This window comes from Lineus longissimus, chromosome 8, assembly GCF_910592395.1.
Source record: "Lineus longissimus chromosome 8, tnLinLong1.2, whole genome shotgun sequence".
NCBI classification, from domain to species: domain Eukaryota; kingdom Metazoa; phylum Nemertea; class Pilidiophora; order Heteronemertea; family Lineidae; genus Lineus; species Lineus longissimus.
The window spans coordinates 12,464,007-12,477,156 of NC_088315.1; the positions used below are offsets into that span (position 1 = coordinate 12,464,007).

Here is a 13,150-nt window from a genome sequence, read left to right on the forward strand (position 1 = left end):
TTGCTGTTAAGTTATGCAGGGGCTTAATCAATTACCTGCACTCCCTGTTGGGTGAATAACATTACCTTTCGAACAGCTGGCTGTAGGGGGATGATTGGAACAGCCGGTAGTCTATACCTGCTGACCTGCTGAACCCAGGTTAATGTTATTTTCAATCCACGATTGCAGGTCACCTGATTTTCGAGATTTCGCGGGAAATGAAATTGTAAACAAACGCATGTGTGCCGTTCAGATGTAAACAAAAATGTATTTTTGGTACTTTTGGTTGCTGGACTTGGGTTTTCCCGCAGTTAGGAGCTGGGGTCAAATTGGTGGTCAATTGTTTATGGGTGCTGTTTTAGTCAGAGGTAGCCCTTGATTATGAAGGGATTTTCAAATTAAGGTGACCATGGTCTTTTTATGTGCTCACCACAGCTTTCAATACTTGATGTATCTGAAGAGGCGCGCGGAACCTGACATGGCCTTACCAAGGTCAAGGAGCTCCTCACAGTGCTGAACTTCTAGCTTGCCTGTCGACTAAGTGCCTTTTTGGCCGAGACATTGCTACATGTAGGAGGAGCACGCATTTTAAATTTATAGTAGTGATAGTACAGTTGGTTCGAGCCATTTGGGAGCCGACATGTGAAGGCCTATCTGGGTTCTCCTTCTCCGTATAAAAAGGGGCATATTGCTGACTAAGGAACAAGGCATATTGACATTGCCTCATCATCTCTATCGGACCAATTGATATACTTTTATATGCACGCATACATATCACGCCATTTCAGGGTCCGAGTCTGTGGACAATTGGTTTGATTAATTTGTCTCTTCGATATTGCTCCTTTATTGCATTAGATTTTCATCGCAATTCAATCTATTCAAGATGTAGCCAATTTGAACCTGTCTGCGCCAAGGATAGATCGACTCACTAGGGATACGCAGTAGAGCACAAAGTCATGACCCTTTGTATTGTAAATTCCAACCACCTGCAGGACAGGTCAATTTCTCTCAATAAAATTAATTTTGTTGACTCCTGTAACCTTTAAAAAAAAAGACAGTGGTGTTAGTCCCAAACTGGTCATTTCTATTTATTTTGACCTCTGTTAAATCAGGATACCTCTCAATTACAGGCGGCATTTTGTATCCTTGTGCTGTACAACTCAGCCTGGACATACCACAGTTGTCCATGGAGAAGTCTCATCCTCTCTGACACTTCTTTTCTGTAAAGCTACCGATACAACATACTGAACGAGGGATATATTCCGTTGCCTCCTGTAATATTTACATACCATGGCTGATTAGTTCAGTCATATTTTATCACGATGGCAGCTCTGTTTGGAAATTTTAGTGGTATGACGTATTCTCTTGACCTTCAAACAGTAGTATAAAGCCGATATTTACTACTTTACACCCTCAGTCCTATGTTATTAGGTCATCCAGCTGAGCGCAAGGCCCTTGGGCCTCTTGTTGGCTTGTTAGATCGCAATTCACTAATTGTCATTCCTATTGTCATGCATTTTTCAGGGAAGGTGGATAAGATGATTTTCAGCAACTTTCTTATCAAACAATATTTTGATATTTTGCGTTATTCATATTTTGTTTTATTCATGAGATAATGAGCACTTTTGTTTTAGGTTTATTAAATGCACAAAAATCGCTTCTTGACAACTCATCCGTTTCTGGAAACTCCTCCAACTTGGCAGAGAGCACTGCAACTTTCAGAGATGCCAGGTGATATGTTGGAGCTGTGCGTGTTGGGTTTGATTTTTTCAGTTACGTAATTAATATCAGCTTTTGTATTATGATATCATTAGGGTTCCCTTGAGTTAACTCTACTAAAAAAATATTTTCTTCTACTTCTTCTTCTTCTGACCTTTGGACCCCAAATAGTTCAGAGTTTTTCAATGACATTTCTCACGTATCATTTGGGGCATATGAACAAAAATGTCATCGTTTTTTTTATCTCAGTGATGGTGATAACGTAATTTGCATGAAATCTATTGTTAGGCTTCTCCAGCCAACACGCTGGGAAAGACTATTGATTTTTCTCCGCTGAAAAAATATTTCTTCTTCTTCGTCTTCTTATTGATTTTACTCAACTAAAGAATAATTGTTATTCTTCCTCTTCTTTAAGGGCTAACGAGACTGGCCGTGAAGTTCAAAACGCTTTAAAAGTACGCCATATACGAGTTTATCAGTTAAAAAGGAAACAACCATATGAAGGTGTGACATGGAAAGTTAATAAATAAACCATCCGATATCCACGCCCAACTCTGATCGAGTTGATATTGTTATAAACTGTAATGGATCAATAAACCTTCACATCTTCCATTTTTGATCACCAGGTTGTTGAAAATTCTACGTCAACCTTCAAAAAATGTTTTGGAAAAGGCCGGATTACGATTCAGACTCAAGTGCTACCCCTCTTATGGGCGACAGCAAAGTTGAGATGAGCCCTGAGGACAGAAAGGACGGAAAGTACGGGAGAGGAACAGGGTAGGTGGAACTAGGGAGCCAGATACACCGTTCCAGTTATTTGTCATAGGGCTTGAGCCAGATAAAAAAGTACTTTTTCGTGGTAACAACTTATAGGCAGCGTGAAAATATTTTGTCATGACGATTAAGGCGATACATCAAATAATTATAAAGTTCCCACAAAAGTAGTTGCTATATGCAGTTATTTTAGTTCATCTGATTACGCACTGGTGGCAGATCAGCATGATTCATACCTCTCTTGAGCCCTGAAGACAGAAAGCACGGAAACTACGGCAGAGGAACGGGGTAGGATCGTTCAAGAGGAAAAATGGAAACTGAAATATTTGTTTCACCTGAGAGCAATTTATACGTTGTAAAACCTTTTGGTATGACATTCTCTAGATGATATGCCAACGGTTTTTTTTTTTATTAGAAGTTAAGATATCAAAGCTGCATCCTATGTCTGCGTGACATAAAATATGGGCTGCACAATTCACGTGTTTAGGTAATCCAGGTGGCGCTAGCGTCAAGCAGAAGCATGGCCCCATAACTTTTATTGTTTGAGATGGTACATTTTAATGGCAAGCCGTTCGGCCAATAACTAAGAAACCTAGTTTTATGCAAGAAACACGATTTTTCTTCTTTCAAAACTGTTTCATGGAAGAAAACCACATTTTTTTCAAGAAAACCATGTTTTTATGAAAGAAAACCACGTTTTCTTCAATAAAACTAGGTTATATGGAAGAAAACTAGGTTTTCTTTCAAGAAAACTAGGTTTTTAAAAATAACTTAATCTTCTTCGAAAAAGTATAAGTTTCATGTTCTCTCTTTAAAACCAAGTTTCAAACAAGATAAAAACTATGTTTTTTTCCATGTGATTTTTTAAGCCTTTTAGCAGTTAAATTGTCAATGTTTGACCGCGACGCATCAAATACTGCGTGGGGTTGTGAATCTGAAATTTTGATACGATATTCCGGACGGTCGGGCAAGTAAATGATGAAAAATAAACTGGTAGTTGACCACGGAAATTTTTTGATAATCGACAAATTAGACAGACTTTGATATTTCCACTCTTTTCAGCCAACTGGCAGAAAAAACTCAAAACACTATTACCCAATTAGCAAAATTCGAAATTAATTTTTTCATCAAATAATTTCTTTATATCTGTAGACTTGCCACAGCAAATATTTGTACAATATCTTTCCAAATATGTACTTGAGAGTTAAAAACATGCACTCGTCTGATTGATAGGCTTCGACCCTCCAACCTATGAATATTCATTAGTGGTCTTGTCTCAATGAAGGTAGATTTCAGGGGTTAACATTTTGAGAATTTTTTCAAACTAATGTAGAAGACATCCCACAACTCTCCAACAAAAGAAAGTGATATCTGGACATTTTTGGAGAAATGAGAGACATTTCCAAGAGTGGTACACTGTGCCAAAAGCGACGAAAGAGGACAAAATCGACAAAAAGTCATGATTTTGCAGCCAACAGCACCAAATTCAAAGACCAGCACTGGCCAGAATAAGCAAGCTATGGAGCTGAAAATTTAGGATGTGATTTAGGAATATCTTTGCTGCTTAGGGCACAACTTTCAGAATCAAGGCCTAAGTCGTTTCAAAGAAATTACAAAATGAATGGCAACACAACAAGACTTGTAAAAATGAAACCGAACTTAGACCGGGGCTAGGTTGGCTCATATTGGGGTCAAATTAAGTTTTTTTCTCATTATTTTAGCTTGTTTTGACCTTAAATCATCAGCAATACAATATTCTAAATGAATCAGAGTGATTTGAGCACATTCAAATTTTTCACTAAATTGACCCAAAATGTAGTGTAAATCTCCGGAGACAAGACCACAATTGATTTTTTAAGCCTTTTAGCAGTTAAATTGTCAATGTTTGACCGCGACGCATCAAATACTGCGTGGGGTTGTGAATCTGAAATTTTGATACGATATTCCGGACGGTCGGGCAAGTAAATGGTGAAAAATAAACTGGTAGTTGACCACGGAAATTCTTTGATAATCGACAAATTAGACAGATTTTGATATTTCCACTCTTTTCAGCCAACTGGCAGAAAAAACTCAAAACACGCCCCCTATTACCCAATTAGCAAAATTCGAAATTAATTTTTTCATCAAATAATTTCTTTATATCTGTAGACTTGCCACAACAAATATTTTTTCAATATCTCTCCAAATATGTACTTGAGAGTTAAAAACATGCACTCGTCTAATTGATAGGCCTCGACCCTCTAACCTATGAATATTCATTAGTGGTCTTGTCTCATGTTACCTAGTTATATGGGAGAAACCATGTTTTTTTTCCATAAAAACCTGTTTCAATGAAAAAAACATGGTTTTTAGCTCACCTCTGGGGAGCTTATACGATACCGTGGCGTCCGTCGTATCGTCGTCCGTTAGCGGAGCACGTTTCATCATCGCGGGCTAGAGGGCTAAAACTTAGTGTGATGGTAGCTTTGGGCAATATGCCCAGAGTTGTTTTTCATTTTCGCGATATGACCTTCTTTCCGACCTCCAGGCGGCCATTTTGGAAATTTGGATTTTTTACCTTTTTCTGAGCTAATGGTTGTACGTAGAGTGATGAAATTTTTATGTTGGGTGTATCTAATAAGGTTAAATGACATATCACCCGAGTTTTCGATTTGACCTACGTTTCATGGTCACAGAGGTCAAAGTTCACTAAATCACCGATAGGTGGCACTTTTCGTTTATATTTGATCTAGAAGGTTCTAAACTTAAGAGGACATATATCTAAGGACCCTGTATTCTACCCCAAATATTTGTCCTGCTCTTACTTCAAATATGGCCGCCAGGTGGCCATCTTAAAAATTAAACAAAGTCCTATTTCTCCGAAAGTAATGGATCGGATTGCAACCAACCTTCATGTGATTACTGTATGTATGTACTCTTATCAATATCCCTAATTTTCAGTCAAATCACATGAAAAATATGGCCGCCAGGCCGCCATCTTGAAAATTCAATGAAGTTTTATCCTAAACTGTTGAACAGATGTCTACCAATTTCCATGTGACATGTACACTCTTCAATAACTCTGAAATTCAGTCAACTTAAAACCAAAATGCTATACTTAGATGGTACCGGTAATGTTTTTTGTGCCACTGAGCCGAGAAAAATAATATTATTCGATTGAATAAAAACTTGTGAAACTAGCCAGAAACTGTTCTCCCCATATATCCACTGCAAATGACATGCATTACATTACCCGAGGTGAGTACATGGCCGCTGAACCATTTCATCTTCTTATCTGTTAGACGAATGGTACTGGTTTAATCCACCTGCTCAAGTTTTTATCGTACTCTTCTGTCCAGATCTATTGCTGGGGCGTATTTTAAAAGTGGGTGTTTCCCCAGTAGATTCAATTTTTAACGAGGTTGGGGAGAAGAGAGCGAGAGAGCCCGCGGCCCTGCCGGCGGAGTTGTTAACTCTCTTCGATCTCTCCTCCACTACCCTACCTATAATAATGGGAGCACAGAATTGGCCCTGACGAGGCTTTTATTGAAGAGTTTATAAAATCTACTTTCCATATTTCATAAATGTAGACCAGGCCAGATATTTTCTTTAGTTATGTACATGAATATTCCTTCCAGAAAGTACATGTCCACCGGTTTTTTTTTAATATCACAGGGATAAAATAATATATTTGAATGTGGTTTTCAGCAGAGTATGGTATATTTAGTTTGTCATATATATCTTGTATTTGGATGCACCTAATTCCATCCCTTCATTATGAAACAAACATTTTAAAAAAGGTCCAAAAATCACTTTTTTTATTTCATGTGCCTTTTCAAAAAATTCAAATGGGCTCATGAACTGTGCTTTATGACCATAATTTTTTCGCACTTGCAATTCCGTAGAGTGTGTTCGATAGTCATGACAAATGCACATTTCTGCTTCGGATTTTTATGTTATTTTTTTAATCTCTTCCATAACCTCTGATAAAGACCCCCAATCCTTCATGTATGAGCTGAGTTGGCCATAAAGACCCTGACTGACTGCATTGCTGACTATGAGGGGTGTTCTCAAAGGTCACCAGCTGTCTGAAAAAACAATCACCTGAAGCGAGCTAAAACTAATCTTCAAAATGAAAGAATTCAGGCATTTTCTAGTAATGAAAGCAAAAAACTTTGTTGCATCATAGTTCACCCATACGTTGTGAAAAAGAACGAAAATAAAATAAAAGAGAGTTTTTAGAACAATTTTTGTTGCAGTTTTGGCGTAAGGCTACATGATTCGCGAAAATGGAACTACACGTTCGCTATTCCGGCTTATTCCGGCTATTTCTGACTCACATTTTAGAATATCCGGTCAAACCAATTCAAAGCAACTAAGCAGCACGTAGTCTTGGAGGGTGGCGTATCCCATTACGTAGCCATTAGTGCATAGTTAGAGAAGTCTAATTAGAGGCAATTAGTGCATAATTTGTAATTTTTTTTGCATAAACAGACAACTTATATGACATTCATACTCATTTCAACGAGATATTTTAGTAATGTTGAGTTCTACTGAATCGATTTTGTTACCTGACGTCACGAGTGGTATCTCCTTTACTTGGAACAGATTTTCACGGCGTTTGGAGGAAATTGCTAGAGGTTTTGTAAGGAATGAAATCAGCGCCACTATTGTCAAGATTGGCATTGCCTGCCCTACGCTCCATTCATATTTCTCCATAAAATCCCCTTAAAAGAAATAGACTTTTTTTTTCATAAAGATCATATTTTGTTATCTATTGATAAAATAAAACGTTTAATGAGAGAAAGTGGCACTTATTCAGCCTGAATTATACTTGCAGTCTGAACTGGTGACGCAGTATATGACGTAGGATCATCAAACACCTGAATTTCTGGATGCCGATATCCAAGATGGCGGCAATTGATCAATTCCAGTGTCTGAAATTTCAGCACTATGCGGATGATCCGAAAGCTCCGAGAAATCGCCAATGGCGAATTGCCATCAACAGAATAGCGAATTCAGGCCAGAATCTTCCATCACAATGTGCGTTCAAAACACCTAAGAATGACTCAAAATCACCCAGGTTTCCGCTCATGGGATATACTTCCACTGAAAATAATTGCTGAAAACCACTGTAAACTTGTCATTAGCGCTGAACGATCGTTTTCATCTCACTCAATCACCCCTGTAGAAATATTCTCAATTATATCAATGAACTTCCTTAATACTTAGCACCGAATCAGTGTCTCTTGCTCTCTTGTAGTGAGTTGGATTTGTTCAAAGCTGCCCTTCTCGTTATTAAACAACATGCCCTTCGGCGCGACATCCGACGGATGCGTCATGAACACAAGAGCGAAAAGCGTTATTGTCTTAAACCGTAGTTTCTCAACAGACAGTAGCGCGTTTTCTTGCCAGCTTCTGAACAAGCTGCTGAATGCGGAACACGGCATAACCTTGGAATGCTGCGCTGGTCGTTTGGTCCCCGCTTTCACTATGCCACGTTGCAACATCCTCAGTTCAAAGCCTGCTAAGGGGTTCTCAAATCCATAGCCTTGGTACAAGTAACCCAGCGCGGCGGAAGTTATGCGCAAAACGGATTCCGGCCTTTCAGAGGCTGCGCATATCCTGCACGAGAAGTCCGCAAATACTGCGGTCTGGTGGGGGTGGTAAGGTTATGTCTCTGTCCTTCCAAAATCGGTCGAATTTGTCTATTTGTGTGTCATACGGCGCGCGCGTTGAATTGGACTGCTGTCCCAGTTTAACGCATCTAAACGGTCGTGCCACACACTCTCCAAGCATAAAGTCTCCAAAGACTGTTCACCAACGGTTCTGGTTGCGAATGGTTCGTTGCTATTACCGCCTGATGGGGTACGTGAATTGGCGGCGCGATCGCCATCTGACGGAGTCTTCTGAACCAAACCTGTCCCGGCCACGCCGGCGCTATTACCGTCGCCACTGCATTCTGTTGTGCGATGGTCGTCAGCACGCGCGACAACAGTCGAAATGGCGGGTTGGCGAAGTTGTTGTGGAGTTCCCAATCGGTCTGGGCCGATGCATCGATTCCCGCGGTCCATGGATCTGCATACAGGCTGTTTTACGGTAACACGTGGTGGTTCAGAAACGACGCGAAGCGGTCGATTGTGTGACGGTCCCACACCTGATCGAGATAACGGAACAACGCGGGATGCAGTTTCCACTCGTATTGTGGTGCCAGCCTGGACAACCGGTCTGCCTCGATGTTGAGCCGGCCGGCTAAATACTTCGCTGAAATGGTAATCTCGTTTTCGATTGTAAATTGCCATAGGGTTATGGCTATGGTGGTCAAATCCGCGCTTTGACCACCTTGTAGGCTGATGTACGCTGCCGCGGACACATTGTCCGTCAAGACCTGTAGCATTTTGCGATTCAGTAGTTGCACGAAACTTTTCAGCTCCAGGTAAATTGCCATCAATTCCCTGTAATTTGACGATTTCTGGCTTCTTTGTGCATCCCATAAGCCCTAGACGCGGTGTCCCTGACACGTGGCACCCCAGCCTATGGATGACGCATCGGTAGTCATTTGCATATCTATGGTGCGGTTGTGCACTGCGCGGCCATTCTAGGCGTGTCAGTGCCGCGTGCCACCACTCCAAATCTCGGCCCGTCCCGACGTCTAATACTAATCTCTCCTACCATGACACCCGTGTCTTCAGTAGCCGGTAAATATTACGCAACAGTTATGCGCCCTCTAAGAATTGTAACTCAAACTTTACCGTCAGTATTCAGGGTGGCTCTCACAAAGCCTAGAAAATCGTTGGGGGTGTCTGGTTCCAAGAATGATTTCTCAACGTTAATACACCAACCTAGATCATACAACAATTGTACCAAAATGTTTCTGTGCTCACAATTGATGTGCGGCTGTGCACTCAAAATATAGTCATCAACATAGAAAACGAGCTTACACCCCAAATCCCTGAGAAAGGTCACAATTGGCCTTAGAATATTGATGAAAACATATGGACTTACATTAAGCCCGAAAGGTAACACACACCATGTGTAAAAATGACCTTTCCACTCAATGGCTAATATGAATAAAACCAAGCATATGCTTTTACTTGTAATTTTGAAGTATTTACTTGTACTGACATGAATAAAACCAAAGTAAATGCTAGATATTATAAGTATCTACTCATAGCAGAAGCAAATGCTTTTTAGTGTCTAGCATTTGCTTTCAAGAAAAGAAATTGCTCATATCCTTATGAATAAAATGTAGTAAGTACCTTTTACTAGCAAGGAAATACTTCCAATTTTCAAGGTAGCTCAGTTGGTGGCTTGGAATTCGTAGCCATCGGACGTCTATCAGCCATGGCCGAATTCATGGCGGTTCCTAGACAGCGTAAAGTGTATTTACCCAGAAGGACATGTCGGGTTCAAAAATATAGGAGTTTGTATCGTTTTGAGGAGGAGAATGTCCTCTGGTTGGCAGAACATTTCCTACTTGATACAGCGGAAACGCGAGGTGGATGTTTGAGTGTCAAGCAACAAATGGAAGTTTTTCTACGACACGTGGGGGACCCCGGTTTTCAGAGTGGTGTTGCAGAGGATAAAGGAATTCATCAGTCCACTGTTTGCAAAACATTTTCCAAGGTGTTAAAACAGATTTTGGCCAAAGCTAATTTATGGATTAAATTTCCGAGTACACTGGCGGACATTAGAATTTCGCAGCAACTGTGGCAGGAAAATTTCGAGATGCCGGTGCAATTGGCGCCCTTGACTGCACACACGTGAAAATTTGCAAGCCATGGGGAAGACGCGGATATGGAGATGAATATATTAATCGTAAAGGTGTTGCCTCCATTAATGTGCAAGCATCCTGTGATGCCCAGGAAAGATTCACCAGCATTGACACAAACTGGCCAGGATCAGTTCATGACAGTAGAATTTGGAAAAATTCGGATGTAGGTCACTTCATGGCAAATACTCGGGGTGATGGACATCTTCTTGGGGATGAAGGATATGGCATAGCACCATGGCCTATGACGCCCTACGGTAATCCAGTGCAGCCACATGAGAGAACCTTCAACCGGATACATAAAAAGGAAAGGGCCGTAATAGAGAGATGTTTCGGGCAACTGAAAAAGAGATTTCCGATTTTGCTGGGACAGGTCAGGCTACGAATTCCAAAAGTACCAAGTGTAGTTGTAGTATGCTGCGTACTTCACAATGCTGCCAAATACCTAAATGATAGGGATGACGACTTCATCGATGCTCAGGATGACGATGATGACAAAGGTGATGAGGATGATGATGACGCGGATCTCCGAATTCGACACTATACATAATACAATGGTTTTTCACCCAAGGCCAATTTATGTAACAGGAAATAAGCTCGGAAACCGCACTTACCTCATGAGTGTGTCATATGAAATGTGACATCGGTATAGTATATGCTTCCAAGATTTTAGCAAAGCTTGTCAAGTAAAAGATTTGCTTTATTGATACCGAACCAAGCATTACCTTTTGCTTATAGTAAGTACTGCATAACCTCCAAGTATTTACTGGGAAGTAAATACTTTTTTTTATTCATATTAGCCAATACCTTAAAACCTTTGACTGCTTTCTGCAATAGGCACATGGTGGAACCCAGATTTGATATCAATAGTAACCAGGTGATCTCCTGGTTCAACCTGTTTTAACACTGTATTAATGTCCTCATGTACAAAGGAGGGCGTCTCAACGCTTCCGTTCAAATGTCTCAGGTCCACAATAAGTCTAAACTTACCCCCTTTCTTAGGTACTACCTGCAACGGAGCCACACCAAGGGGCTTACTATCACAATGTTTGATAGCCCTCGATGTCAAAAGTTCGCTGATCTCTTTATCAATAAACAGGGCCTCTCGGGCTGAGAAATGTTTCTTTCGAAAATGAAATGGCTCCGGTTCTGTCCAAAATGGAACACGCACACCTTTCGTTATCCACTCAAGCACTGTTTCTGATGCGCCAATAGCTCTCCACGTGGAGATACCTTCACGAATACTGCCAGCTGCAAACCGTCGGCAGACACATCACACAGCACAGTGCTCAAGCTATACTGTGTCTCATTATTGCATCGGTTTATAGGAAACGACCGGTTACGTCCAAAGGAGTTGTAGCCACTGTCCTGCGAATTTCTGTAGTACTGACCAGACCACGAATTACCCGAATAACCGCCTCTGGAGCCACGGCCACTGCCACCACGGCCTCTTTCACCAAAATTCTGACGACCACCCCACGAACCACGTTGGGCGTATCCGCTCCGCTGCGACCTGGTTTGGATAGCCGTTATCTCAGCTGCGTTACGGAGGTTAGCCAGAGATTGGCCCGAAAATGTAGTAACGTTTTTCTAAAGCGTTTTGATGTGTTATCGTCAAAGGTGCTCTTCACCACTAATCCCGCGTACTCGCCTTGTAGGAAATTTATCTGAGCCAATAAAATCAGAAACTACTGCATGTCCTCTTCACAGTTTTACACCATGGTCGCCTATAGCGCCATCTGACGTATGTGTACTAAACCACTGCAGTGCGGTTTCTGTGTATCGAGCGTTCTCACTCAAAATGTTGAGGGCCGTCTGTGCCTCTGCTTTGATGCCTTTTTGAATCGAACACCTTTAGTTCGTTCGGCAACTTAACTTTCACCAAAGAGTCCTTGAGCACCTCAAATTCCCACTGCAGGTCAGCTTCACTGCCGGCGCCGTTCGTGCCAGTCGAAGTGGGACCAACACTGTATGCATGCACTGGAGTATCAATCGGCCGTTGCTGGGCGTGGCCGTCGACAAACTCGTCAAAATATGGGGCCTCCGAACGTCCGGCCTCAAAACCATCGAGTCTTTCAGATAACTCAGAATGTCCATTACTCAAACCTGATACCGTTTCAAGCACTTGGCCAAGCTTCTCGGATAATTTTCAAATTTCCTCGCCCATCGTGCGAAGTGACCTTTGTCCGTGAATGTGCACATGGCAAAGACGTACCACACACGTATGGATATACTGATATTCATATGCGGTCCTAGAGGACACCACCGTAGAGTACATTCCGTGTGACTTCTATCTCAACCTGCACTTTAAAAGAGCTGTAAACTTCAAAGGAGTTGATGCAAATGTCCAAACTGCCTTTACTGCTTGCCTCAAGGTGGTGACCATGCATCGACTGAACTTGTTTTTCACATGAATTGATATAATCCAGACTGCATTTACTGGCTGTCCCTAGGTTGTGACTGGACTGGTTTGACTCGCCGGCCGAAACCTGAGTTCTCGCAGATTATGAAGTAACACTTAACATTTTGGTCTTTCGTGCTCAAAGCTCCATCTAGAGTGTCTTCCGAATAAATTGTCAAATGCTATGACCTCCGCTACATGTGGCCTGATAAAAACGATTCAATGAATGATATGTATCTACATGACATGGCTTTCATGGGAAATGCAATTTTTGTGACCAAAACGCATCAAATCAGCCATTCGGAAGATGACAAACCTCTTACTTCAATTTTCTAGCCACCTCAGGAGCAACCTTGAAAAATCGAAGCATTCCCTATCAAGTAAAAAGTATATGCTATGCTTTATTCATATGAAAGACAAGTATTTCCTCCCTTTCGAAGCAAACTCTAGAGGCTAAAAAGCGTTTGCTTTGACTTGTAGCAAAGACTTAAATTTCCGAGCATTTGCTACGGTTTTATTCATAGGAG

General features: G+C 41.2%; 1 protein-coding gene across 3 annotated transcripts in view; it reads left to right on the top strand.

Moving 5' to 3' along the window:
- The window catches only part of LOC135492178 (scoloptoxin SSD14-like), a 309,652-nt gene that overhangs the window by 45,182 nt on the left and 251,320 nt on the right, over positions 1-13,150 (top strand). For all 3 annotated transcript variants that reach the window (XM_064778427.1, XM_064778429.1, XM_064778428.1), the window contains exon 2: positions 2,325-2,475. In XM_064778427.1, the coding sequence (XP_064634497.1) occupies positions 2,357-2,475 (119 nt within the window). In that variant the 5' untranslated portion in view covers positions 2,325-2,356. The remainder of the gene's footprint in view (positions 1-2,324; positions 2,476-13,150) is intronic.